General features: G+C 41.5%; 1 protein-coding gene, 1 long non-coding RNA gene and 1 pseudogene across 7 annotated transcripts in view; 1 reads left to right on the top strand and 2 right to left on the bottom strand.

Annotated features, from left to right (window-relative positions):
- Positions 1–4,917, bottom strand: part of LOC129012736 (uncharacterized) — a 55,574-nt gene extending 50,657 nt beyond the window's left edge. Inside the window, exon 1 of one of the 2 annotated variants that reach the window (XR_008493703.2) lies at positions 4,791–4,917. This is a non-coding gene — a long non-coding RNA (uncharacterized LOC129012736). Of the gene's footprint in view, positions 1–4,055; positions 4,606–4,790 lie in introns of those variants that run through there. The other variant, XR_010123783.1, reaches the window with a different exon arrangement.
- A 107-nt stretch (positions 4,918–5,024) lies between these two features.
- Positions 5,025–24,996, top strand: part of TRIP11 (thyroid hormone receptor interactor 11) — a 71,774-nt gene continuing 51,802 nt past the window's right edge. For 2 of the 5 annotated variants that reach the window (XM_063652019.1, XM_054448715.2), the window contains exons 1-4: positions 5,025–5,547; positions 11,861–11,922; positions 19,395–19,505; positions 22,970–23,245. In XM_063652019.1, the coding sequence (XP_063508089.1) occupies positions 5,409–5,547; positions 11,861–11,922; positions 19,395–19,505; positions 22,970–23,245 (588 nt within the window). In that variant the 5' untranslated portion in view covers positions 5,025–5,408. The remainder of the gene's footprint in view (positions 5,548–11,860; positions 11,923–19,394; positions 19,506–22,969; positions 23,246–24,996) is intronic. The other 3 variants (XM_054448716.2, XM_063652020.1, XM_063652021.1) reach the window with 3 other exon arrangements.
- LOC129012735 (prothymosin alpha-like) lies at positions 17,861–18,307 on the bottom strand (annotated as a pseudogene).

Raw genomic sequence — 24,996 nt, 5'->3', positions numbered from 1 at the left:
CACAACTGGCTTTAAGAGGATTGAAGCCTGTTATCACTCGCCTGCTACAGCATGGGCTTCTAAAACCTATAAACTCTTCTTACAATTCTCCCATTTTACCTGTTCAAAAACCAGACAAGTCTTACAGGTTAGTTCAGGATCTGGGTCTTATCAACCAAACTGTTTTGCCTATCCACCCTGTGGTGCCCAACCCATACATTTGTTTGTCCTCAATACCTTCCTCCACAACTCACTATTCCGTTCTTGATCTTACAGATGCTTTTTTCACTATTCCCTACACCCCTCGTCCCAGCCTCTTTTGCTTTTACCTGGACTGACCCTGACACCCATCAGTCCCAGCAGCTTACCTGGGCTGTACTGCTGCAAGGCTTCAAGGACAGCCCTCATTACTTCAGCCAAGCTCTTTCTCATGATTTACTTTCTTTCCACCCCTTCGCTTCTCACCTTATTCAATATATTGATGACCTTCTACTTTGTAGCTCCTCCTTTGAATCTTCTCAACAAGATACTTTTCAACATTTATTCTCCAAGGGATATCGGGTATCCCCCTCCAAAGCTCAAATTTCTTCTCCATCCGTTACCTACCTCAGTATAATTCTTCATAAAAACACAGGTGCTCTCCCTGCCAATCGTGTCCAACTGATCTCTCAAACCCCAACACCTTCTACAAAACAACTCCTTTCCTTCCCGGGCATGGTTGGATACTTTCGCCTTTGGATACCTGGTTTTGCCATCCTAACAAAATCATTATATAAACTCACAAAAGCAAACCTAGCTGACTCCATAAATCCTAAATCCTTTCCCCACTCCCCTTTCCATTCCTTAAAAAACAGCCCTAAAAGCTGCTCCCACACTAGCTCTCCCTAACTCATCCCAACCCTTTTTTCATTACACGCAGCTGAAATGCAGGGCTGTGCAGTTGGAATTCTTACACAAGAGCCAGGACCGTGCCCTGTAGCCTTTCTGTCCAAACAACTTGACCTTACTGTTTTAGGCTAGCCCCCACATTATTCCTGATACCACACCTGACCCCCATGACTGTATCTTTCTAATCCACCTGGCATTCACTCCATTTCCCCATACTTTCTTCTTTCCTGTTCCTCACCCTGATCACACTTGGTTTATTGATGGCAGTTCCACCTGGCCTAATCCACATTCACCAGCAAAGGTGGGATATGCTACAGTAGTATCTTCCACATCTATCCTTGAAGCTACCGCTCTGCCCCCCTCCACTACCTCTCAGCAAGCCGAACTCATTGCCTTAACTCAAGCCCTCGCTCTTGCAAAAGGACTACATGTCAACATTTATACTGACTTTAAATATGCCTTCCATATCCTGCACCACAATGCTGTTATATGGGCAGAAAGAGGTTTCCTCAGTACGCAAGGGTCCTCCATCATTAATGCCTCCTTAATAAAAACTCTTCTCAAGGCCGCTTTACTTCCAAAGGAAGCTGGAGTCATTCACTGCAAGGGCCATCAAAAGGCATCAGATCCCATCACTCAGGGCAATGCTTATGCTGATAAGGTAGCTAAAGAAGCTGCTAGCTTTCCAACTTCTGTCCCTCCCGGCCAATTTTTCTCCTTCTCATCAGTCACTCCCACCTACTCAATGACTGAAACTTCCACCTATCAATCTCTTCCCACAGAAGGCAAATGGTTCTTAGACCAAGGAAAATAACTCCTTCCAGCCTCACAGGCCCATTCTATTCTGTTGTCATTTCATAACCTCTTCCATGTAGGTTACAAGCCGCTAGCCCACCTCTTAGAACCTCTCGTTTCCTTTCCATCGTGGAAATCTATCCTCAAGGAAATCACTTCTCAGTGTTCCATCTGCTATTCTACTACCCCTCAGGGATTGTTCAGACCCCCTCCCTTCCCTACACATCAAGCTTGGGGATTTGCCCCTGCCCAGGACTGGCAAGTTGACTCTATTCACAGGCCCTGAGTCAGGAAACTAAAATACCTCTTGGTCTGGGTAGACACTTTCACTGGATGGGTAGAGGCCTTTCCCACAGGGTCTGAGAAGGCCACCACAGTCATTTCTTCCCTTCTGTCAGACATAATTCCTCAGTTTGGCCTTCCCACCTCTATACAGTCCGATAACGGACCAGCCTTTACTAGTCAAATCACCCAAGCAGTTTCTCAGGCTCTTGGTAGTCAGTGGAACCTTCATACCGCTTAACGTCCTCAATCTTCAGGAAAGGTAGAACAGACTAATGGTCTTTTAAAAACACACCTCACCAAGCTCAGCCTCCAACTTAAAAAGGACTGGACAGTACTTTTACCTCTTGCCCTTCACAGAATTAGAGCCTGTCCTCGAGATGCTACAGGGTACAGTCCATTTGAACTTTTATATGGATGCACTTTCTTGCTCGGCCCCAACCTCGTTCCAGACACCAGCCCTCTAGGCGACTATCTTCCAGTCCTCCGACAGGCTAGACAGGAAATTCACCAGGCTGCTAATCTTCTCTTGCCTACTCCAGATTCCCAGCCATATGAAAACACCCTAGCTGGACGATCAGTTCTTATTATGAATCTGACCTCTCAAACTCTACAACCTCGATGGACTGGACCCTACTTAGGTAATTATGCTGAACCCCCTTGGGCACTCTCTAATTGGATGTCCTGGGTGCTCCCAATTCTTAGTCCTTTAATACCTGTTTTTCTCCTTCTTTTATTTGGACCTTGTGTCTTCCGTTTAGTTTCTCAATTCATCCAAAACCATATCCAGGCCATCACCAATCATTCTATATGACAAATGCTCCTTCTAACAACCCCACAGTATCACCCCTTACCACAAAATCTTCCTTCAGCTTAATCTCTCCGACTCTAGGTTCCCACGCCACCCCTAATCCCACTCGAAGCAGCCCTGAGGTACATCGCCCATTATTTCTCCATACTACCCCCCCAAAATTTTTGCCACCTCAACACTTCAACACTATTTTGTTTTATTTTTCTTATTAATATAAGAAGACAGGAATGTCTGGCCTCTGAGCCAAGGCCCACATGTATACATCCAGATGGTCTGAAAGAACTGAAGAATCACAAAAGAAGTGAAAATGGCTAATTCCTGCCTTAACTGATGACATTACCTTGTGAAATTCCTTCTCCTGGCTCAGAAGCTCCCCACCGAGCACCTTGTGACTCCCTGCCCCTGCCTGCCAGAGAACACCCCCCTTTGACTGTAGTTTTCCACTACCCACCTAAATCCTACAAAACTGCCCCACCCCTAACACCCTTTGCTCTCTTTTGGGACTCAGCCCCCCTGCACCCAGGTGAAATAAACAGCTTTATTGCTCACACAAAGCCTGTTTGGTGGTCTCTTCACATGGATGCCTGTGACAAGTGCCTGCCACCACATCCCACTAATTTTTGTATTTTTAGTAGAGATGGGGTTTCACCACGTTGGCCAGGCTGGTCTTGAACGCCTGACCTCAGGTGATCCACCTCCCTCGGCCTCCCAAAGTGCTGAGATTACAGGCGCAAGCCACTGCACCCGGCCCTGCTTTTTTTTTTTTCTTTTTTTTACATTCAGGAGTCACACTGGATATCTGCATGTGCTTAAAATAAAATTTACATCTCATTCTGGAAGTGTTTATTAAATGCTGTCCCTGCATTCATGTGAACATCACAGCCCAGTGGTTAGATGTGCAGACTCCAAAGCCTGACTGCCTGGGTCTGTCACTTATTAGCTGTATGACCTTGGATGGGTTACTTAACATTTCTGGGCACTGGTTTCTCATTAGTAAAAAGAATGGGCGCAGCTACTTGGGAGCCTGAGGCAGGAGAATCGCTTTAACCCGGGAGGCGGAGGTTGCAGTGAGCCTAGGTCGCGCCATTGCACTCCAGCCTGGGCCACAGAGCGAGGCTCCACCTCAAAAAAAAAAAAAAAAAAAAAAAAAAAAATTCAGCTTTCACGGAGAATTACTACTGCCCGGTGCCATCAGATCCCAGATACTGGAGGCATTCCCAATGTTCTGTTCACAAACTGTGCGATCTGTGATAGCCCCTCTTGTGAATATAATCAAAGTGAAAGATGCCAGTATACTTACTGCTATGCTTAAAAGAACTGCAGATCTATCATATCCTTTTGAAACCAAAAAATGTGGAAGTCTTCCTGGCTAGATGCTGTGCGTCCACGTATCCTGCACCAATTGCTTGAAAGTCACATGACAACCTTTCTTCCTTTAGGGAAGGAAGCAAGCAAGGTAGGACTCTGTGTGTTACAGCCAGTGTGGGTAACTGAGGACTGAGGGAGGTGTGGGCACTTGCATGGCTAGTGCCGCCAACACCGTAGGAGCGTTGACACTAAACGGCACTTCTCTATTAAGTTGCCCTGCTGTCCTCTAACGAGTCATTTTGAAAAACGGTTGTCCGTTTTTCAACTACTTGGGTGAGGGCAGCTTTATGAAAAATGCTCATCGTATGTTAAAGAAGGTAGGGTTTCAATTGTGAGCTATAAAGGCACCAGGGGAGATTTCTCCTATAGAAGGAAAATGTGTTTCCTGCTTGGTCACCTGAATTTGCAACCCATCCTTTCTTTTTTTCCTTTTTCCTTTTTTTTTTTTTGGCAACCCATCCGTTCTATCTTTGTAGCCTCAGCTCCTACCATAGTGCCTGTCACGGAGCAGCTAATCGACACAGTGACGCGTGTAAGTTATTTGAAGCCACTTCCTGCGCAGTGGAACGTCCCCGCCAAGTCTCCCGGCACCGCTGGGTGTAGTCCCAATTAAAACACTAGGTTTCAACAACACGAGGAGGGTCCGCAGGGTCCCCGGACTACCTACAAAGGGTCGGCTCTGCTTTGAAACGCAGCTGCAGGAGGCCGAAGAGCGCCGCGATGCCCCAGTTATCCAGGCCATTCCTCCCCCGGCCGAAGCTAGCCGGCTGCGTGGACCCAAGCTTGCGCTAGGCGCTGGCTGCGGTTAATCCAGCCCGCGCTCGGTCCTCCGCGATCCCAGCCTCCCTTGCGCCAAGGACACGTCCGGCGGCTTGGCGGGGCCTGTCTACGCCACCGCGGCGCCTTTCTATGATCCGCTGCCGCTTTCCGAGCGAGTGTCATGGCCGCCGGCGTCGAGTTGGCAGGAGAAACCCACGGAACTGGGGGAAGTCATTAGAGCTGAGGACGAAGTGGCCCAATCTGGACGGTGGGAATTCGTGGGAATGAGCAGAAGGCCCTCCGTGGGTGACTGTGTCACTAGAGGCGGGCCCCTGGTAAAATTCCAGGCCAGGCCTCTGCGTTTCTAGGCAGAACCTGGAGTCGGCCTTGCCTGAGAACCCAGCTTTGTGTTATCGTATCCTGTCTCGCGAAGGCAGGCGTTCAAGGATATTTGGTCGGATCGCCCGACAGCGCTAAACGTTTTCTTTTTTCCGAGCGGACCAGGTCGTTCTCTAAACTCGCCGCGATGTCGTCCTGGCTTGGGGGCCTCGGCTCCGGATTGGGCCAGTCTCTGGGTCAAGTCGGGGGCAGCCTGGCTTCCCTCACTGGCCAGATATCAAACTTTACAAAGGATATGCTGATGGAGGGCACGGAGGAAGTGGAAGGTAACAGCTGGAGCGAGGGAAGGGAGGGCTTTTCTAAGACCCTGGGAACGTCCGTTTGGTCCCTACTTCCATCAGTCAGGAGACGCGGACAGGTCGCAAAGGAATGCTGCTCCTCCCTTTTTTCTTCACACACCTCCTCTTGCCTCTTCTCAACAGATTTTCCATGATGAAAGACCACTGGGGGCCAGGGGAAGAGTCCTGGTTCTCCTCCCTTTAAATATTCTGGATATCTCAAAGTACAGTAGAGTGAAACTGTTCCTACGTTAAGTCGAGTTTATTTTCGTTTGGTTTATCCACGCCCACCACTTTGCCCTCAGTTTGGGGGCTGATCTCATTCTTAACATCTTCCTGTATTCTGACACAGTTTAAAGAATTGTATATCTGTTTTCTATTTTTGTAACAGTTGAAATAACTCATAATTTAAATACTTGGTGAGTTTTGCTCTTTTCTGTCTTGAGTATGTTATGAAACACGGCCATGTTTTTCTATTTAATTATTTTTTACTTTTCCTTATTGTGATGATACATTGTAGCTTTCCAGCTGAGAATGTATTTTTGTGTATAATCGCCCATTTCGCCCATATTTCCACAGTAGAATAGGGAAGACAATCCTATTCTTAAGGTACCCTTAGCAATCTTCACTCATTTTTGAAGTCCTCAATCTTGTTTTACTAATGAATAGTGACCCAGAGTTACATGGTAATCAATGGCTACATTAATTACTACCCATTAATTACTATTTTGATTTCTTGGCATTTCAGTAAGCAATGTTTGGATCAAAACAGTTTTTAAGTTTCAATCTAAGTCTGCTCCAGGGAGATAATGGGCTGTTCTTTTGGGTGAGAGCTGCTGCTTTGACAATTGTATTTCTTATAAATAAATTTAATAAATTAGTATTCTGGCTTAGTTTTTTTTTTAATTGCTAATTTAACAGATCCTTCATATTTATTTGGTAGAAATCGGGAAAGATGGTTTGATAGAAAGATAATGCTTATGTTTTGAATTTCTGTGGGGTCTATTTAGATGGAAGGAAGAATAGACTGGGGAGCTACCGAAATCCATTTTACCGCTTTAGGTTCCCCATGCCATAAAGGTGCATCAGTGAGACAGGTTTGGGGATGGAAATGAAAGGGCTTCTTTATGTGTGGGGGAAAGCATGGGACCTTGAGGGCAATCAGAAGCACAGAAGAGCTGGATAACTATGGGAAATGACTAGTCGCTCCTTGTATCCTAGATAGGGGAAAACGGTTGGCTGTTCCTTAGACCCTAAGCCAGGGAATATGCATCCCTCAACCTGGATGTCTTCCAGGTTTAAGGTGGTGTTCATTTTGTTCTCCTGCCAAATGTGCTGTTTTCTCAGTCTTAATGGCTTCACTCTCAGTTTCCTAAACTGTAAATCTTCATGTCCTTGTTTTATGTCTTTTTTCATCTCCTACTTCCAGTTGGTCACGAAATCTTGTTTATCCTATGCCAGAATTGTCCTTTCCTTTATTACTCCTTATTCTTTAGATCCCTATAATCTTTCCCAGGGACTATTCCTCTTTCATGTCCTGTCACCCATTTCTCCCTACCCCAGTCCATTTTCTATTGTATTGTCAGTTACTTTCTAAAAACAAACCTGCTTAAAAATTTCTTGACCCTGTTACAGAATAAAATCCAAGCCTCTTAGTTTTGGACGGAATCTCACTCTGTTGCATAGGCTGGATGCAGTGGCGCAATCTCGGCTCACTGCAACCTTCGCCTCCCGGGTTCAAGCAATTCTCCTGCCTCAGCCTCCCAAGTAGGTGGGATTACAGGTGTGTGCCACCACACCCGGCTAATTTTTGTATTTTTAGTAGAGATGGGGTTTCGCCATGTTGGCCAGGCTGATCTCAAACTCCTGAGACCGCAGGTGATCCTCCCGCCTCGGCCTCCCAGAGTGCTGGGATTACAGGGGTGAGCCATCACACCCGACCTTCAATGTACCTTTTCTAGTTGCCATACCAGTTGCTGTACATGTGCACATACATGTGCACATGTACATGCTTATAAGCTTGCTTATATGCACAGCTTCTGTCGTGTGGGATTTTGTCAGGCACTTATACAACTTCAAGCCTCTACATGGAAAGCCCTTTCTTCTCTATTTCCTCCTTCACCCAGAAAACAATTTTCCTGTACAACCCTGCTCATATGTCAGGTACTTAAGTACTTGGTGAACCATTCTGACTCCCACACAGGTTGAGTTGTTGAGTTGAATGTTGGTGATCTGTGTTCTAACAGAACTTTGTGGATCTCTCCCTGACAGCATTTAACATGTTGAGTTATAATTTATCTGTTTTCCTGATGCCCAGGGTGGGGACTGAATTTTTTTGCTCCTTATATTACCAAATATGTGACACCTTCCTTTTGGCACATAGTAGATGCTCAATAAAAATGGCACAAGCGGGTGATTAGAAATCTGCAAAGTTGCTTAATGCCTTTATTCTTTCCCCTTTGTATTTCAATCGGACTTGCTTAACACCTAATTTATTGATTTTGTAAATTTTTAAAAATAGGGGTCTGGCCAGGTGTGGTGGTTCATACCTGTAATCTCAGCACTTTGGGAGGCCAAAGTGGGAGGATAGCTTAAAGCCAGGAGTTGGGGACTAGCCTGGGCAACATAGGGAGATCTCATCTCTACAAAAAGTTTTTAGCTGGGCATGGCGGCATGTGCCTGTAGTCTCACCTACTTGGGAGGCTGAAATGGGAGGTTAGCTTGAGCCCAGTAGTTAAAGGCTCCAGTGAGCTGTGATTGCACCACTGAACTCCAGCCTGGGTGACAGAGATGACCCTGTCTCAAAAAAATAAAGGGAAAGGAGGGTCAGAGTACAGTTCTTTTATTCATTGAACAAGTATTTATTAGTGTTTACCCTGTGTCAGTAATGAAAAATAAAACAGTTCCAAAATAGCACTATGGGGACAACTTGAAAGCCATCCATATTTACAATATCAGAAGGTTGCGGTTTTACCTAACACTACTGATTTATTCAAGGTTAGGAGCTTGGGCTTTTAAATCAGACAGACATGGGTTGAAATTCTGCTTTTGTGCATTACAAGTTGTGGGATTTTTGGCAAATTATTAGAAATTAACCTCCAAAAGCACAGTTTCCTTATCTGTTGAATAGGGATAATCATACCTATTGTGAGGTTGGGAGGATTAAATGAAATCATGAGTGTAAAATGCCTGGAATTGTGCCTACCAAATCGTAAACATTAATGAATGGTAAATGTCATATTTGCTCTTATTGACAAAGTCAGAATATTTTTGTCTGCATAATATCTCCCCTTTGTACTTAAAAAGGCCAGGTTTTTCTTGTTGGGGGAGGTATGGAGTTTGCATGAACTTGTAAAATCCCTCTTTAAAATAGTTGCTGCTTTTAACAATTACCTTCCTAAACAAATTAGATTATACCTTGTCCTCTTCAGAGTAGCAATTAAACAGTCCTTTCATAGTTTCAAGCAAGATGTACAACCAACCACAGATGTAACCCTACCTGGTGATTTTCTAAACAAGAGTGTTTGTTACTGTAATTACTGCATGCTTCTTTTGATTTAAACCAAGCTTGTCCAACCTGTGGTCTGCAGGCCACATGTGGCCCACGATGGGTTTTGAATGAGACCCAACACAAATTCATAAACGTGCTTAAAATATTATCAGTTTTTCTGGCTGGGCGCGGTGTCTCACACCTGTAATCCCAGCACTTTGGGAGCAGTTTGAGGAGGGCCTCAGGATCACCTGAGGTCAAGAGTTTAAGGCCAGCCTGGCAAACATGGTGAAGCCTCGTCTCTTTACTAAAAAATACAAAAATTAGCTGGGCATGGTGGCGCAGGCCTATAGTCCCAGCTACTGGGGAGGCTGAGGTGGGAGACTCACTTGAACCTAGGAGGCAGAGGTTGCAGTGAGCTGAGATTGTGCCACTACACTCCAGCCTGGGCGATAGAGCGAGACTCTGTCTCAAAAAATAAATAAATAAATAAATAAATAAATAAATAAATAAATAAATAAATGAGGTTTTTTGCAATTTTTTTTTTTAAACCTCATTAGCGATTGTTAGTGTATTTTATGTATGGCCCAAGACAGTTCTTCCAGTATGGCCCAGGGAAGCCAAAAAATTGGACACTCCTAATAAACTGTAGTCCAGATAAGTTATTTTTATATTAAGGAGCTGTGAGTAATGAAAAAAATACTAGTACTTAGAAAAAAAATCTAACTCTGGATGATGATTTTCTTTTCTTTTTTTTTTTTTTTTGAGACCGAGTCTTGCTGTCGCCCAGGCTGGAGTGCAGTGGCACGATCTTGGCTCACTGCAGCTTCTGCCTCCCTGGTTCAAGCAATTTCTCCTGCCTCAGTCTCCTAAGTAGCTGGGATTACAGATTACAGGCACCTACCACCATGACTGGCCAGTTTTCTTTTGTATTTTTAGTAGAGATGGAGTTTTGCCATATTGGCCAGGGTTGTCTCCTGACCTCAAGTGATCCACCTGTCTTGGCTTCCCAAAGTGCTGGGATTACAGGCATGAGCCACCGAGACCAGCCAGATGATGATTTGCTAATAGCATTAGTGGTGCCATGTTGACACTGCTGGGCTCTCACTCTACTTTTAAATGAAAATGTACAAAACCAAGGGCCATGCATGATGACTTACACCTGTAATCCCAGCACTTTGGGAGGCTGAGTGTGGAGGATTCCCTAAGGCTAGGAGTTCGAGACCTGCCTGGGCAGCACAGTAAAACCTCATCTCTCCAAAAAAGTAAAAAAATTAGGTAGGTGTGGTCGCATGTGCCTGTAGTTCCAACTACTTGGAAGGCTGAAGTGAGAGAGTTTGAGGCTACAGTGAGCCATGATCACACCACTATACTCCAGCCTAGGTGGCAGAGTGAAGTGAGACCCTTTCCAAGAAAATTAAAAAATAAAGATGAAAATGTAGAAAACCAGACTGAGCTCATTCCCATTTTTAATAAATTGTGTCTATGTTACTTTAAATAAGTGTTCTCAGTGTATTTTTCTTCGTTTATAGGTCACTTATTATTTGATAGTATTGAGAGCAGAAGTTAGTGACAGAGCAGGAGCACTGTTATCTCAGACAAACAGTGCCACTTTAAGTTCCAGCTCCCTTTCCTTTTTTTTTGGAGACAGTCTCACTCTGTAACCCAGGCTGGAGTGCAGTGACACAGTGTCGGCTCACTGCAACCTCCACCTCCCAGGTTCAAGCAATTCTCCTGCCTCAGCCTCCTGAGTAGCTGGGATTACAGGCGTGTGCCCCCACACCCGGCTAATTTTTGTATTTTTAGTAGAGACAAGGTTTTACCTGTTGGCCAGGCTGGTCTCATCTCAAACTCCCGATCTCACGTGATCCTCCCACCTTGGCCTCCCAAAGTGCTGAGATTACAGGCGGTGAGCCACCGCATCTGACCTCCAGCTCCCTTTCTAGCCTCATGCATTTCAAGGAAGTCACTTCTCCTAACTACAAGCAGCCAGAAAAAGCAGACAGTAAAACACATACAGAGGGAGTGCTCGGGCACAAAGGGAGGTGGGGTTAGTCTCTTGGGTAACTGCCAAACTTCACTCTCATACAGTGGGCCCCAGTAAAGCAGTGGGCCTTAGAAAGCACATTCCTTTCCCTTCAGGTGCACTAAAATAGGAAAGCTAAAGCAGACTCGGGGGGTATGCCTGCAGCTCTAGAAAAAATGGAAGATATACACAACTCCCCCTCCCAGATAAGCACTACAAAAAAACACAGAAGCAGTCTAAGCCTCTAATAAATTCTCCCACCCTAAATCCTTAAAACTCGTAGTCTGGAAAAGAGTGTGCCTCTAACCTAACTCAGCCGAACGCCTCTCTCAGGTTTGTTTTCTCTAAAATAAACCTGTCTTAACTGGCAAGCCACCCTTTGTGTTTCTCTCCTCTTTCTTTAATTCTTACAGTTAGAAATAAGGCCTAAAGTCCCAGTTGAGTAAGCTTCATCTAAAATTATAACAGCATTAGCTCACAGAGAAATAGTTTTAATTTCTAAAGCTTAATTTCCCACAACAAAGTTTTAATGAACATTTCTAAGGGGTAAAGGTAGACATCCTAAGATATAGGGCATAGGCAAAAAGAATGACTTTTATGACAATGAAGAACATTAGTGTCAGTGAAAAGTTGTTATGGAAATAAAGTGATTTGTTTCTTCTGAGTGCTTTCATATCAGTCTACTATTCTGTGTAAACTCAGTGAAATATATTTTCTTGAAAACACCTGTTTATTACTTCATCTGGTATTGATTAAATATTCAATATTTGTTGTTTCTCTTGTAGCAGAATTACCTGATTCTAGGACAAAGGAAATTGAAGCCATTCATGCAATCTTGAGATCAGAGGTAAGGAAAATCAAAGACTACTTAGATTTTTCTTTTTTGAAGTCATGAAGGTTACTCAAACATTACTTTGATCCTTTCTTTTTAAATGTACTGTTTAGCACTTTTTTTCTCTTCTTGTTTAATTTCGATTGTTTTTTGAGCTTTTATCAACCTTCTGTAGATGAAAAATATATTTACCTGTTATGCAGTTTGCTATTCTTTAATATTCCCATCTCTATTTCTGTATAAGTAGGAAGACTGCCAAATGTAGAAATAATAGTATCAATAATTTATCATAATCCAGGGTTTACTGTGTTCTAACAGCATACTAAATTGCAGTGGCACATTTATTTAAGAATTTTTTTTTTTTTTTTTTTTTTTGAGGCGGGGTCTCACTCTGTCACCCAGGCTGGAGTGCAGCGGCACCATCTTGGCTCACTACAACCTCCACCTCCTGGGTTCAAGCAATTCTTCTGCCTCAGCCCCCCGAGTAGCTGGGACTACAAGTGCACGCTACCACACCTGGCTAATTTTTGTATTTTTAGTAGAGACAGGGTTTCACCATATTGGCCAGGCTGGTCTCAAACTCCTGACCTCATGATTCACCCGCCTTAGCCTCCCAAAGTGCTGGGATTACAGGCGTGAGCCACCACGCCCAGCTAAGTATAATATTAAGAACGCAATTCTGTTTAACATGGAGCTTTTTAAACACTGAAATGATAATAATATTTGGATACAAAAAAGTTAAGAATATAGGAAGAGCAGCCAGGCACAGTGGCTCATGTCTGTAATCCGAGCACTTTGAGAAGCCGAGGCGGGTGGATCACTTGAGGTCAGGAGTTTGAGACAAGCCTGGCCAACATGGTGAAACCCCATCTCTAACTAAAAATACAAAAAAATTAGCTGGATGTGGTGGTGCACACCTGTAATCCCAGCTACTCAGGAGGCTGAGGCAGGAGAATTGCTGGAAACTGGGAGGCAGAGGTTGCACTGAGCCGAGATCACGCCATTGCATTCCAGCCTGAGTGACAGAGAAAAACTCCATCCAAAAAAAGAAAAAAAGGATACAGGAATAGCAAATTAATTTTAATGTTTTATTCATTATTAGGGTCTAGATTGGACGCAGTGGCTCATGCCTGTAATCTCAGCACTTTGGGAGGTGGAGGTGGGAGGATGGCTTGAGGCCAGGAGTTTGAAACCGGTTACAAAAAATAAAGATAAAAAAATTAGTCAAGGTGTGGTGGTGGGTGTCAGTAGTCCCAGCTACTTGTGAGGCTGAGGTGGGAGGATCACCTGATCTTAGGGCCCAGGAAGTCAAGGCTGCAGTGAGCTGTGATCCTGCCAGTGTATTCCAGCCTGGGCGACAGAGTGAGACCTTGTATCAAAAAAAGAAAAAGACATTTTAATAATTTAAATGAAGCAAATCCAAATTTTTATTTAATTTTTTTCTGGTTTTGAAAGCATAAAGACTCAAAATAAGCAATGTTCTTTGAATTCAGTTGACTGCTTTTTAACCCTTAATTGCATAACCTGGAATATCTTTATCTTGTAAAATATTGATTCCAAATTTCAGTTACCTCCTAATAGATTTCAGGTTATTATTACTTCTAGTTCTTTTTGTTGTGGTTGTTGTTTTGAGACAGGGTCTTGCTTTTTTGCCCAGGCTGGAATACAGTGGCACAGTCATAGCTCACTGCAACCTTGAACTTCTGGGCTCAAGTGATCTTTCTGCTTCAGCCTCTTGAGTAGCTGGTACCACAGGCATGTGACACTACACCCAGCTAATTTAAAAAAAATTTTTGTAATAGGCCAGGCACGGTGGCTCATGCCTATAATCCCAGCACTTTGGGAGGCTGAGGTGGGCAGATCACTTGAGGTCAGCTTGGTCAACATGGTGAAACCCCGTCTCTACTAAAAATACAAAAATTAGCTGGATATGGTGGCGGGCACCTGTAATCCCAGCTACTTGGGAGGCTGAGGCAGGAGAGTCACTTGAACCCGGGACGTGGAGGTTGCAGTGAGCCAAGATCGTACCATTGCACTCCAGCCTGAGCAAGACTCCGTCTCCAATAAATAAATAAGTAAGTAAGTAAATAAATAAATAAATAAATAAATAAATAAATAAATAAAATTTTTTGTAGAGACGATGTCTTGCTCTGTTGCCCAGGCTGGTCTCAAACTCCTGGCTTCAAGCAGTCTTTCCATCTTGGCCTCTGAAAGTGCTGAGATTACAGGCATGAGCCACCATGCCCAGCCTTGTTCTTCTTGATTGTGTCATTAAAACCAATACTTTTGAAAATTTTAATGGCTCATGATTTTATTGAAGAGATGATGGCTGCCATCTTTGCTCTATAATTTCAAAAGCATGTTTATTCTTAGATTTATAAATGCCAATTAGAATGATCAGTCCACTGAGTTTTTTTCATTTCTGTGTCATCTGTTTCCTCCCAGTTGCCTTTGTATACACACCTGCCTTCAGCCTTCTACATATGAACATATCAAGTAAATGTTGGTGTACAAATATACATTATGAAAGAATACTGTCACGTAGCCAGGCATGGTGGCTCACGCCTGTAATCCCAGCACTTTGGGAGGCTGAGGCGGGTGGATCACCTGAGTTTGAGACCAGCCTGACCAACATGGAGAAACCCTGTCTCTAGTAAAAATACAAAATTCGCTGGGCGTGGTGGCATGTGCCTATAATTCCAGCTACTCGGGAGGCTGAGGCAGGAGAATCACTTGAACCTGGGAGGTAGAGGTTGCAGTGAGCCAAGATCCCGCAATTGCACTCCAGCCTGGGCAACAAGAGCGAGACTCTTTCAAAAAAAATAAAAAATAAAAATAAAAAAAGAATACTGTCATGTATCTGCTTAGCAAAATGAAATGGTTTAGGTCGTTGTCACAACATAATGCAGAGTGAAGTATTTTCCTGTTGAATGACAATTGATGTGAAAGCCATATTTCTTTTTTGTTCTTAGAAATATATTGTTCACTCATCAATTCTTGACTTTTAGAAAATTCTTCCAGGCTATTGCCATCTGAAGATTTGTGTAAGATTTCACTTCTACAGTCAGTTTCACCATAACCATTAGACTCTAGGATGCTGCTTTCTGTCTCTTTGCATTCATCTTCTAAGTTGTCTAATAATTATGAATGTTTTCCCTTGTCAGTTTTCTTCTCTTCATCAAATAATTAAAAATTCTGAGTTTTTAACTGTGTTCAATGAAAGAGAAAAAAAACTACAAAAAGTGGTGTCTGTAGACAGCTGTTTTCTTTTAAAAAGATGATATAGGCCAGGCATGGTGGCTCACGCCTGTAATCCCAGCACTTTGGGAGGCTGAGGTGGGCAGATCATGAGGTCAGGAGTTCGAGGCCAGCCTGACCGACATGGTGAATGAAACCCCATCTCTACAAAAAATACAAAAATTAGCCGGGCGTGGTAGCACGTGCCTGTAATCCCACCTATTCAGGAGGCTGAGGGAGGAGAATTGCTTGAACCTGGGAGGCAGAGGTTGCAGTGAGCCGAGATTGTGCCAGTAAACTCCATCCTGGGCGACAGAGTGAGACTCCATCTCAAAAAAAAAAAAAAAAAAAAAAAAGTAATACTTTGGGCAATGCAGTCAGAAAACTGGTTATTTTACCATTGCATCATTCTCCTAGGTGATTTCATAAGTTTTCTGTTTTCTTCTTATTGTCATTTTTAAAATAGTTGGGAAGAATTTTTTAAATGATTTTTAAAAATTCCCATGATAGTAAAAGAGCAAAATGTTTTAAGATACAGAAAATACAAGTTGATTATGCTTCCATGATTTTTCTTAGATTTATAAAAAGATCCACGGTACCCTATGGTAACTGTAAGATAGAATGTTTTATTCTATTTTTAAAAATAGGTAAATTTTCTCTTTGTTGGTAGACCTCTCAGAAAGAATAAAAATAATAAATATCAAGTTTTACAAATAGTTAGGACTGCCTAAAAAAGAAATTAAGTTGATTTCAGTGGACCCTAATGGTATAACCAAGGATTAAGCAGGACGGAATATTTTAAGATATGAGTGTCCTATGGATTTCAATAGCAGAAATGTAGTCTGACTTTAGAGTGATTGCAGCTAGAACTGGAGGCCATCAGGAGTCTGTCTCTCTTTTCATTTGTACTCTCTTCTCTTCTTTCTATGCATTTATTCTTTTCTCCTTTCAGACCAGCCCCCTCTGTTCCGTATTCCATACAATAGAAAATATTATCTCTGGCAACTCTTTTCATATTTTATGGGTTCAGCCACATGAAGAGAAACTGTCCTTCATTTGCTCTCTCAGCCTTTCTTTTTGTTTTGAGACAGGGTCTTGCTCTGTCACCCAAGTTGGAGTGCAGTGGTGTGATCATGTCTCCCCTGCAGTCTTGACCTCTCAGGCTCAAGCAGTCTTCCCTCCTCAGCCTCCCGAGTAGCTGGGACTATGGGTGCAAGCCAACACACCCAGCTAATTTTTGTATTTGTATTTTTTGTTCCTTATGTTGCCCAGGCTGGTCTTGAACTCCTGGACTCAAGTGATCCTCCTGCCTCAGCCTCTCAAAGTGCTGAGATTACAGGCATAAGCCACCACGCCTAGCCCTTTCTCAATCTTTCTGACTCTCATATGGCTATGGAGATGAGGGCAGACAACCAAGTAGATATTGACCATATTCAAAGTTTTACACTTCTATTTATTAATCAGAGTTAAATAAATAACCTTAGGTATTTTTGTGTGAAAAAAAACCTGAGGTGAACTTTTATAACCAGGGTTTGACTTCAGTATATTATATCGCTGAGTTATGTATGGTGTTTTTCATATAAACAGCTTACAGAAAGTCATGCAAAAGCAGCCAGTAGAATAGAAGGTAATCAGCTGTTGTGACCATTGGTCCTGTTTCTTACTACTAGTTCTTCAGGATAATTAAGGTCTGTGTTAGATTTCTGGGGATAGAGTTCCAAACTAGGATTTGTGGATGCTGTAATTATTCCTTTGATTATTCCATTGGTTTTCTCTGGGAATTTATGTAATCTTCCTGGATCATTATTTTCACATCTGTTGACATCAGAAGTTCCTAGAATCTAAGAAGAAAACCAATGACATCCCCAAAGTGAAAAAATCTTCACCTTTTAGCAAGAGCTTTCTTTCTCACCATCAGTCTTCTTTTTCTCATTCATTGTTGTTAAACCGTGTTTGTGGGTATATTAGTAGAATGCTTAGTAAATTGTTATCTGCAATGATTTGTAAATTCTTTTTTGTAGAGAGTATTAGTGTCCATTTCTTTTGCCCCATTATGTTCTTTTTGTTGTTGTTAGAACAACTCAGCAAAACAAAATTCCTGTTTATTGTTGGACAACATTGTCTCACACATACATCAAACAGGCCAAAAAAATAAATAAATAAAATAAACAGCAACTTCATGGACAAAAAAGGAAAAAAAAGAAACCTTTTATCTTTGGCCTTTTTAACCATCTCATACAAACCAACTACTTATAGTACAGCTAAGTACATACACAAAAAAGTTACTGGAATGCTCAGAATAAGATTGTTTTTCTGTTGTTGTTTTTGCTTTTTTTACAAGTTTTTTTTTCTGCTTTGAGATTATAATGAACATGGTCACACCACAAGTAAGGTCAGAAGTAGGACAAAGAACACTCCGAAGGCTGGTTTGGTCACCCGAGATCATTAAAAATGGCTGACCCTAACAATATGTACAAAAATATAAAATGTAAATAAAAAATACAAACAAATTTCCTTTTTAAAGTACTTTTAAGAAAAAAAGCAGGGCCTTGGAAGTTTTGGTTCTTTTTCCTCCCCTGTTGCAAATTCTCATGGTTTGGGTTGGGTGGTGGAGAGCGTGTGTCATCTGCTGGTGGCACTGCCCATGGTGGGCGGACGGGCCTCTCTACTCGAAGGTGACCACGTTTAGATTCTGAGAGGGGAAGTGGAGGGTGAATAGGTCGCGGCGGCCTTTTTTTTTTAGTTTAACTTTTCCTTTTTTGCTGTCTAGTCATCCTCGTCAGTCTTCTGCTTCTTGGTATCAACATCGTCATCCTCATCATCTTCAGCTGCCCGCTTGCCCGTAGCTGACTCAGCTTCCTCATCTTCATCTCCATCCTTCTTCCTCACCATCACCTTCTTCTTCCTCCTCCTCTTCCTCCCCACCTTCTTCCTGTTCTTCATCTACCTCATTGTCAGCCTCCTGCTCCCCATTTTCCTCGTTAGCAGGGGCATCTCTTCCATTTTCCGCCTCTTCCACAACTTCCTTCTTCTTTAAGTCCTTGGTGGTGATTTCGGAGCTGGTGTCTACGGCTGCGTCTGACATGGTGAGGCACACCGGTGATCCCATGCAGGGGATTAAAAAGAAAGCGAGAGTTCAGGGACTCGCGATAAAGCCGCCGGAGTCCGCGGCGGCAGAGGAGGCGGCTGCGGCGAGCAAGAAGGCGGACGAGGAACAATGCAAAGATGACTTTTCAGAGCAGCCAGTGGGGCGCCCCATTATGTTCTTATTACTTCATTCAAATAAGGAATGATAATAGGTTAAGATAATTTAATATTTAGGTACATACAATTTGAGTAATTTTTTTCATGTTTTTCAACATCTTAAAAGACAGTGTGTGATGTCTAGGTTCATTGAATTAGGCTATTTTGTGTATTTTAATTTTTTTCAAACAGTTCTAGTAGTGGTTTTCAAATTGGATTTTTTCCGAGGTCCTTCAGGGACCCTGAAAGACAAGCAAATTATGTGAGATTTTAGCCTCCTCCCTGTACTTCAACCAGAAAGATTTCTTTAAAAAAAAGTTCTGTTTGGGGAAGAAAACGAAAGTTCAAATATGTAATCCATTTATTTACTAGATACGTATTGACTGCTGTATGCTAGAACTGGGTATACAAAGATGGGGAAACATTGATTCGTGGGCTTATCTTAGCAGAAAATCAGTCTGAGCAAAATGTTAATATTTCACTGTTTGGTTTAGAATTATGCATATTCTGTCTGTATAAACGTGGTCAGTGCTTTTTTTTTTTTAAGTCGGAGTCTCGCTCTGTCACCAGGCTGGAATGCAATGGCATGATCTCGGCTCACTGCAACCTCCGCCTCCCGGGTTCAAGCAATTCCCCTGCCTCAGCCTCGCGAGTAGCTGGGATTACAGGCACACACCACCACGCCCGTCTAATTTTTTTTTGTACTTTAGTAGAGATGGGGTTTCACTATGTTGGCCAGGATGGTCTCGATCTCCCGACCTCGTGATCTGCCCGCCTTGGCCTCCCAAAGTGCTGGGATTACAGGCAAGAGCCACCGTGCCCGGCTGGTCAGTGCATTTTTAACTTTAATTTAAAAGTATATTTTAAAGTCCAGAATTCTGTCCGAGACCTTTTATATTTGACATTTTTTTGGGGGAGGAAGCAGTACGTTTTTCATAATGCCGTGCACATAACTAATTACATGTTTTACTTGCAGTCTTTTTGTTGAAAATACTTTTTTTTTCTAGAATGAAAGGCTCAAGAAACTTTGTACTGATCTAGAAGAGAAACATGAAGCATCAGAGATTCAAATAAAGCAGCAATCTACAAGTTACCGAAATCAACTTCAACAAAAAGAGGTAAATGTTATCGCAGTTACTTCATATGTACTTCACTGTAATGTATTTAGGTATGTTTTTAGAGTTAGAATATAAATCGAGGTATATTCAGATCTATAAAAATATTGAAAAGGTGATGAATTTAATAATTTTCGACTCAGTTTGATATCCCTTATTTAATAAGAACTTTATAAGGTAATATAAACTTTATTAAGTTTACATATATAAACCAACCTGTGTGAAGTATAATTTTTTTCTTTCCAAAAGAAGAAGAAAAAGTTTTTGTATAAAATATCTTTAGGGATCTGTTGCTTATAATTTCTGATTTTATGAAGCCTAATATTTGTTGTATTGGCATGTGCTTGATTTTCCGTGGAAAAACAATATTAAATATATTATAATTTACATATAATTGCTTTATAAATGTTTTGGGTTTTTAGTTTGAAATGGCTGCTTTGGAATTGATTTATCTTTGCTTTACAGTGCTGGTAGTAGATATTATATAATTCAATGTTACTCTGAATCCTTAAAATACCGTCTGTGTCCTCATCTGTCGTGCTGTTACTGAATTCTCTTTAGTGTTTAGTACGTAAGTGGCCCCCAATAAATACTTACGTTGAATTGAACCATTTCCTGTTGCAGATCATTTGGATGTTTTTCAGTTTGTTGACTAAATGTTCATTTCTACCATAACTTTATATTTGGGTTTTTAAAATTTAGGTGTCATGCTTTCTAATTCCTATGCTTTCTAGTTCCTTTAGTGACATGCTAAGGTGAAAGATAAAAGTATAGCACGTTAAAGATATACATAGGTGTTGAAAGTAGTGCTTAAATTTCCAATTTGTTGGTAAGTGATAATTTCATAAAATACAATACAAAATGAATTACTGTACAAATAAAATGAATACTAAAAATGGCAAAGTTGCAAGTTCAAATAAGTTTTTTTTTTTTTTTGAGACAGTCTTGCTCTGTCGCCCAGGCTGAAGTGCAGTGGTGCGATCTCGGCTCACTGCAACCTCTGCATCCCGGTTCAAGCAATTCTTGTGCCTCCTGAGTAGCTGGGATTACAGGCATGCACTACCACGCCTGGCTAATTTTTGAATTTTTATTAGAGATGGGGTTTCACCACGTTGGCCAGGCTGGTCTCGAACTCCTGACCTCAGGTGATCCGCCCGCCTTGGCCTCCCGAAGTGTTGGGCTTACAGGCGTGAGCCACCGTGCCTGTCCTCAAGTTCAATTTAAAGTTACAAGCCTACTTTTTTTTTTTCTTGATTCCCCATCTCTACTAATAATACAAAAATTAGCCAGACGTGGTGGTGTATGCCTGTAGTCTCAGCTACTCAGGAGGCTGAGACAGGAGAATTGCTTGAACCTGGGAGGTGGTGGTTGCAGTGAGCTGAGATCACGCCACTGCATTCTAGCCTGGTTGACAGGATGAGACTCCGTCTCAAAAAAAAAAAAAAAAGTTCAGCAGATGTAAAATTACTACCAAATTGCTTTAAAAGTCTTAAACCTTACTTTTCACATTGCTATACTTGCTCTGGACTGGTAGTGAGCATTCAACTGCATTCGTCCGTGGACCACATTTTGAGTAGCATTGAGTTATAAACATTATGATAGAACAGTAGTTTCTCCTACCCAGGGGTTTACAGCTGTATCATTATGACACTTTAAAAGCATATACATGTTTACACCACCTAGGAGATTCTAACTTAGTGTACTGGAAAGAGGCCCTGGTGCAGGTTGGGCATTCCTACCAAAATTTGAAATGCTCCAAAATCCAAAACTTTGAGTGCCAGTGTGATGCCACAAGTGGAAAATTCCACACATAAGTACTGAACACAAGCTTTGTTTTATGCACAAAATTGTTAAAAGCATTTTATAAAATTACTTTCACACGTACCTGTGGGTATAAGGTGTATATGAAACATAAATGAATTTCGTGTTTAGACATGGGTCCCATCCCCAAGATATCTCATTATATTTATGAGAATGTTCTCAAATTGGAAAATACCTGAAATGTGAAACCCTTCTAGTCCTGAGCATTCGGATAAGGATACTCAACCTGTATTGGTCATTTTCAGAAGCTCCATAGGTTATTCTGATGCCTACCTCACAGTTGAAAACACTGGTGTGGAAAATTTTGGTATTTTATGTTCTACTTAACTGTCGAGATTAGAGGGCACATGAAGCATTCAGGTTTGGAAATATCTTATTACAGCTTGCACTTGTGTAACTACAGGTTGATATAAATATCATATAATGATAGCTTTTTAAATATAACTACATTTGAAAAAGTTGTGGATTTTAGTACTTTTTACGAGGATGAAAGATATGATTATATAGATCTGTTATTTCCTGAATCTATGTGCGGCCCTCATTGTGATGTTCATATTCTCCAAGATGGAATTTATCTCATGTAATTTGTGGGAAAATGAATGATATTTGTACACTACTATAAATTTCCATTTGAGAAGGGGCTCCAATATGAAAAACTTGTTTGTTATGACATACGACATAAATGTGTTTGGTTTTTGTCTACTTGCTTAACTTTATGCATATAGAAATACTGTTACTTGTTGGCTGTCTTCCTAATATCAAATTTTCCTCAGTTGTGGCAGTGTCTTCTGGACTACTCTACTTTATAGAAAACTTTTCAGTTCTGTGTATATTGTTTGATTTTGTGTTTTGAATAATCTTTTACAAGAATGGATGTGGCATTTTGGTAGGTCCTGTGTTTATTATTTCTTTTGCGCTATGACTTACCCGCCTTCAGTCAAAACTGCTGGTAATTTCAGAACTTCAGAACTGTTCTCTTCCTAAATAGGTCAGATTTTCGCTGGCTCCTCTTTGCCAAATCTAAAGCTAAGACCACTTTCAGTATATTATTTCTTTTTAAGATTCATGGGCTAATAACCATGGGCTCACTGTTTCACTGTTATCTTATCTAAAAAGAATGGATTTATAAATTAAAGCATTCTTCCAGCTGTGTTGTGCAGGCCATTACAAAGTTACCTCAGATTCATGGTGCATTTTAAGCCTACATCCAGCCATAATCACTTACACAACACTTGTAACAGGAGATATTCTAAGAAAATTTCCAGTGCATAGACATACACAGCTTTCATTTTCTCATCATTTAAGATTTGGTAATCACAAACAGAACCCTAAGAAATTGCCTATACTACTCCATGCAGAGAAGATAGCAAACCCATGTTTAACTGAGAAATTCATTGCTTTAGTTAACGTACAAAATTCTGATATTTCTACTATTTGTAACATTATTTATACTTTAATTGTGAGTGTGTTTTAAATAAAAATGTTATGGTTAGAATGTTATATAAGACTTAGATTCAGTTGGTAGAGGACCATCATTGGATAATCTTAGACAAATTATTGTATTGTGTCTTTTAATACAAATCTATAAAAAGTCAATATGATTGTTTTAAAGTACCTTCTCTAAAACATGAATTATAAATATATAGGTAGAAATCAGCCATCTTAAAGCCAGACAGATTGCACTCCAGGATCAGTTGCTGAAACTGCAGTCAGCTGCTCAGTCAGTACCTTCAGGAGCTGGTGTACCAGCAACCACTGCATCATCTTCATTCGCTTATGGGATTAGTCATCATCCTTCAGCTTTCCATGACGATGACATGGACTTTGGTGATATAATTTCATCCCAACAAGAAATAAACCGACTCTCAAATGAAGTTTCAAGACTTGAGTCTGAAGTTGGCCATTGGAGGCATATTGCTCAGGTAGATAAAAATTTTTTAGAGTTTTTGAAAACTTTGAGTAAAATTACTGGTGTAATATAAAAAGCTGTATGTAGAGCTTTTGATATCAGAAAGAACCCTGTACTAGGAAATAGAAAACCTGTATTCTAATTCCGTCAGTGACTTTCTTTCTTTCTTTGAGACAGAATCTTGCTCTGTCTCCCATGCTAGAGTGCAGTGGCGCGATCTTGGCTCACTGCAGCCTCTGCCTCCTGGGTTCCAGCGATTCTCCTGCCTCAGCCTCCTGAGTAGCTGGGATTATAGGCACACACCACTATGCCTAGTTTTTGTATCTTTAGCAGGGGTTTCACCATTTTGGCCAGGCTAGTCTCAAACTCCTGACCTCAGGTGATCTGCCCACCTCGGCCTCCCAAAGTGTTGGGATAACAAGTGTGAGCCACTGTGCCTGGCCTCTGCCAGTGACTTTTTTTTTTTTTTTTGAGACAGAGTCTTACTCTGTCACCCAGGCTGGAATGCAGTGGCACAGTATTGGCTCACTGCAACCTCCACCTCCTGGGTTCAAATGATTCTCCCATCTCAGCCTCCCAAGTAGCTGGGATTATAGGTGCGTGCCACCATGCCCGGCTAATTTTTGTATTTTTAGTAGAGATGGGGTTTCACTATGTTGGCCAGGCTGGTCTCGAACTCCTAACCTCGTGATTCGCCTGCCTCGGCCTCCCAAAGTGCTGGGATTACAGGCGTGAGCCACTGCGCCCGGCCTCTTTGCCAATGACTTTCTAAGTGATTTTGGTCATGTCATCTTTCTCTCCTAGTCTGAGTTTCCCTTTCTGTACACTATTTGGAAAAAAATTTCAAAAAAAAGCAACAGATCCTTTTTTTTTTTTTTTTTTTTAATAAAACATTATGAGAGGAAAAAAATTGAGTTGCTGTGGTTGAACCAAGAACCTTCTCTTCTGGAGTCCCTGAGACTCCTCTGGTGTAAACACCAGGACTCCCAGGCACCATGTTTGAAACCTCTTGCTTAGATGTTGTCTGAGGTTTCTGCTAGCTCTAGTTACATGTAAAATGAAAATCAATTTATAATAATTGATATTATAAAATATGATAAACTATTTTGTGTTGTTTCTCATGCATTAGAAATTAATATTTTGCTATTTGGGGCTGTAAACTTTCTTCCAAGGAGCGCTTTTTTGTCTTATATATCAGATTTTATACAGGATAAATATCTCTTATCCGAAATGCTTGAGACTAGAAGTGTTTCAGATTTTGGATTTTGGAATCTTTTCTTGTTCTTTCTTTTCTTTTCTTTCTTTTTTTTTTTTTTTTTTTGAGAGAGTCTCAGTCTGTTGCCCAGACTGGAGTGCAGTGGCACCATCTCAGCTCACTGCAACCTCTACCTCTGCCGCCTGGGTTCAAGCAATTCTCCTGCCTCAGCCTTCTGAGTAGCTGGGATTACAGGCGCCCGCCACCACACTGGGCTAATGTTTTTTTGTACTTTTAGTAGAGATGGGGTTTCACCATGTTACCCAGGCTGGTCTCAAACTCTTGACCTCAGGCCGCCCAAAGTGTTGGGATTACAGACATGAGCCACTTCATCCGGCCAGATTTTGGAATATTTTCATAAACATAATGAGATATCTTGAGGATGGGACCCAAGTCTAAACATGGAATTCATTTATGTTACATATAAACTTTATACCCATAGGTACTTATGAAGGTAATTTTATACACTATTTTAAGTAATATTATATAATTTGTGCGTGAACCAAAAT

This window comes from Pongo pygmaeus, chromosome 15, assembly GCF_028885625.2.
Source record: "Pongo pygmaeus isolate AG05252 chromosome 15, NHGRI_mPonPyg2-v2.0_pri, whole genome shotgun sequence".
NCBI lineage: Eukaryota > Metazoa > Chordata > Mammalia > Primates > Hominidae > Pongo > Pongo pygmaeus.
This window is presented reverse-complemented; position numbering and strand designations above follow the sequence as displayed.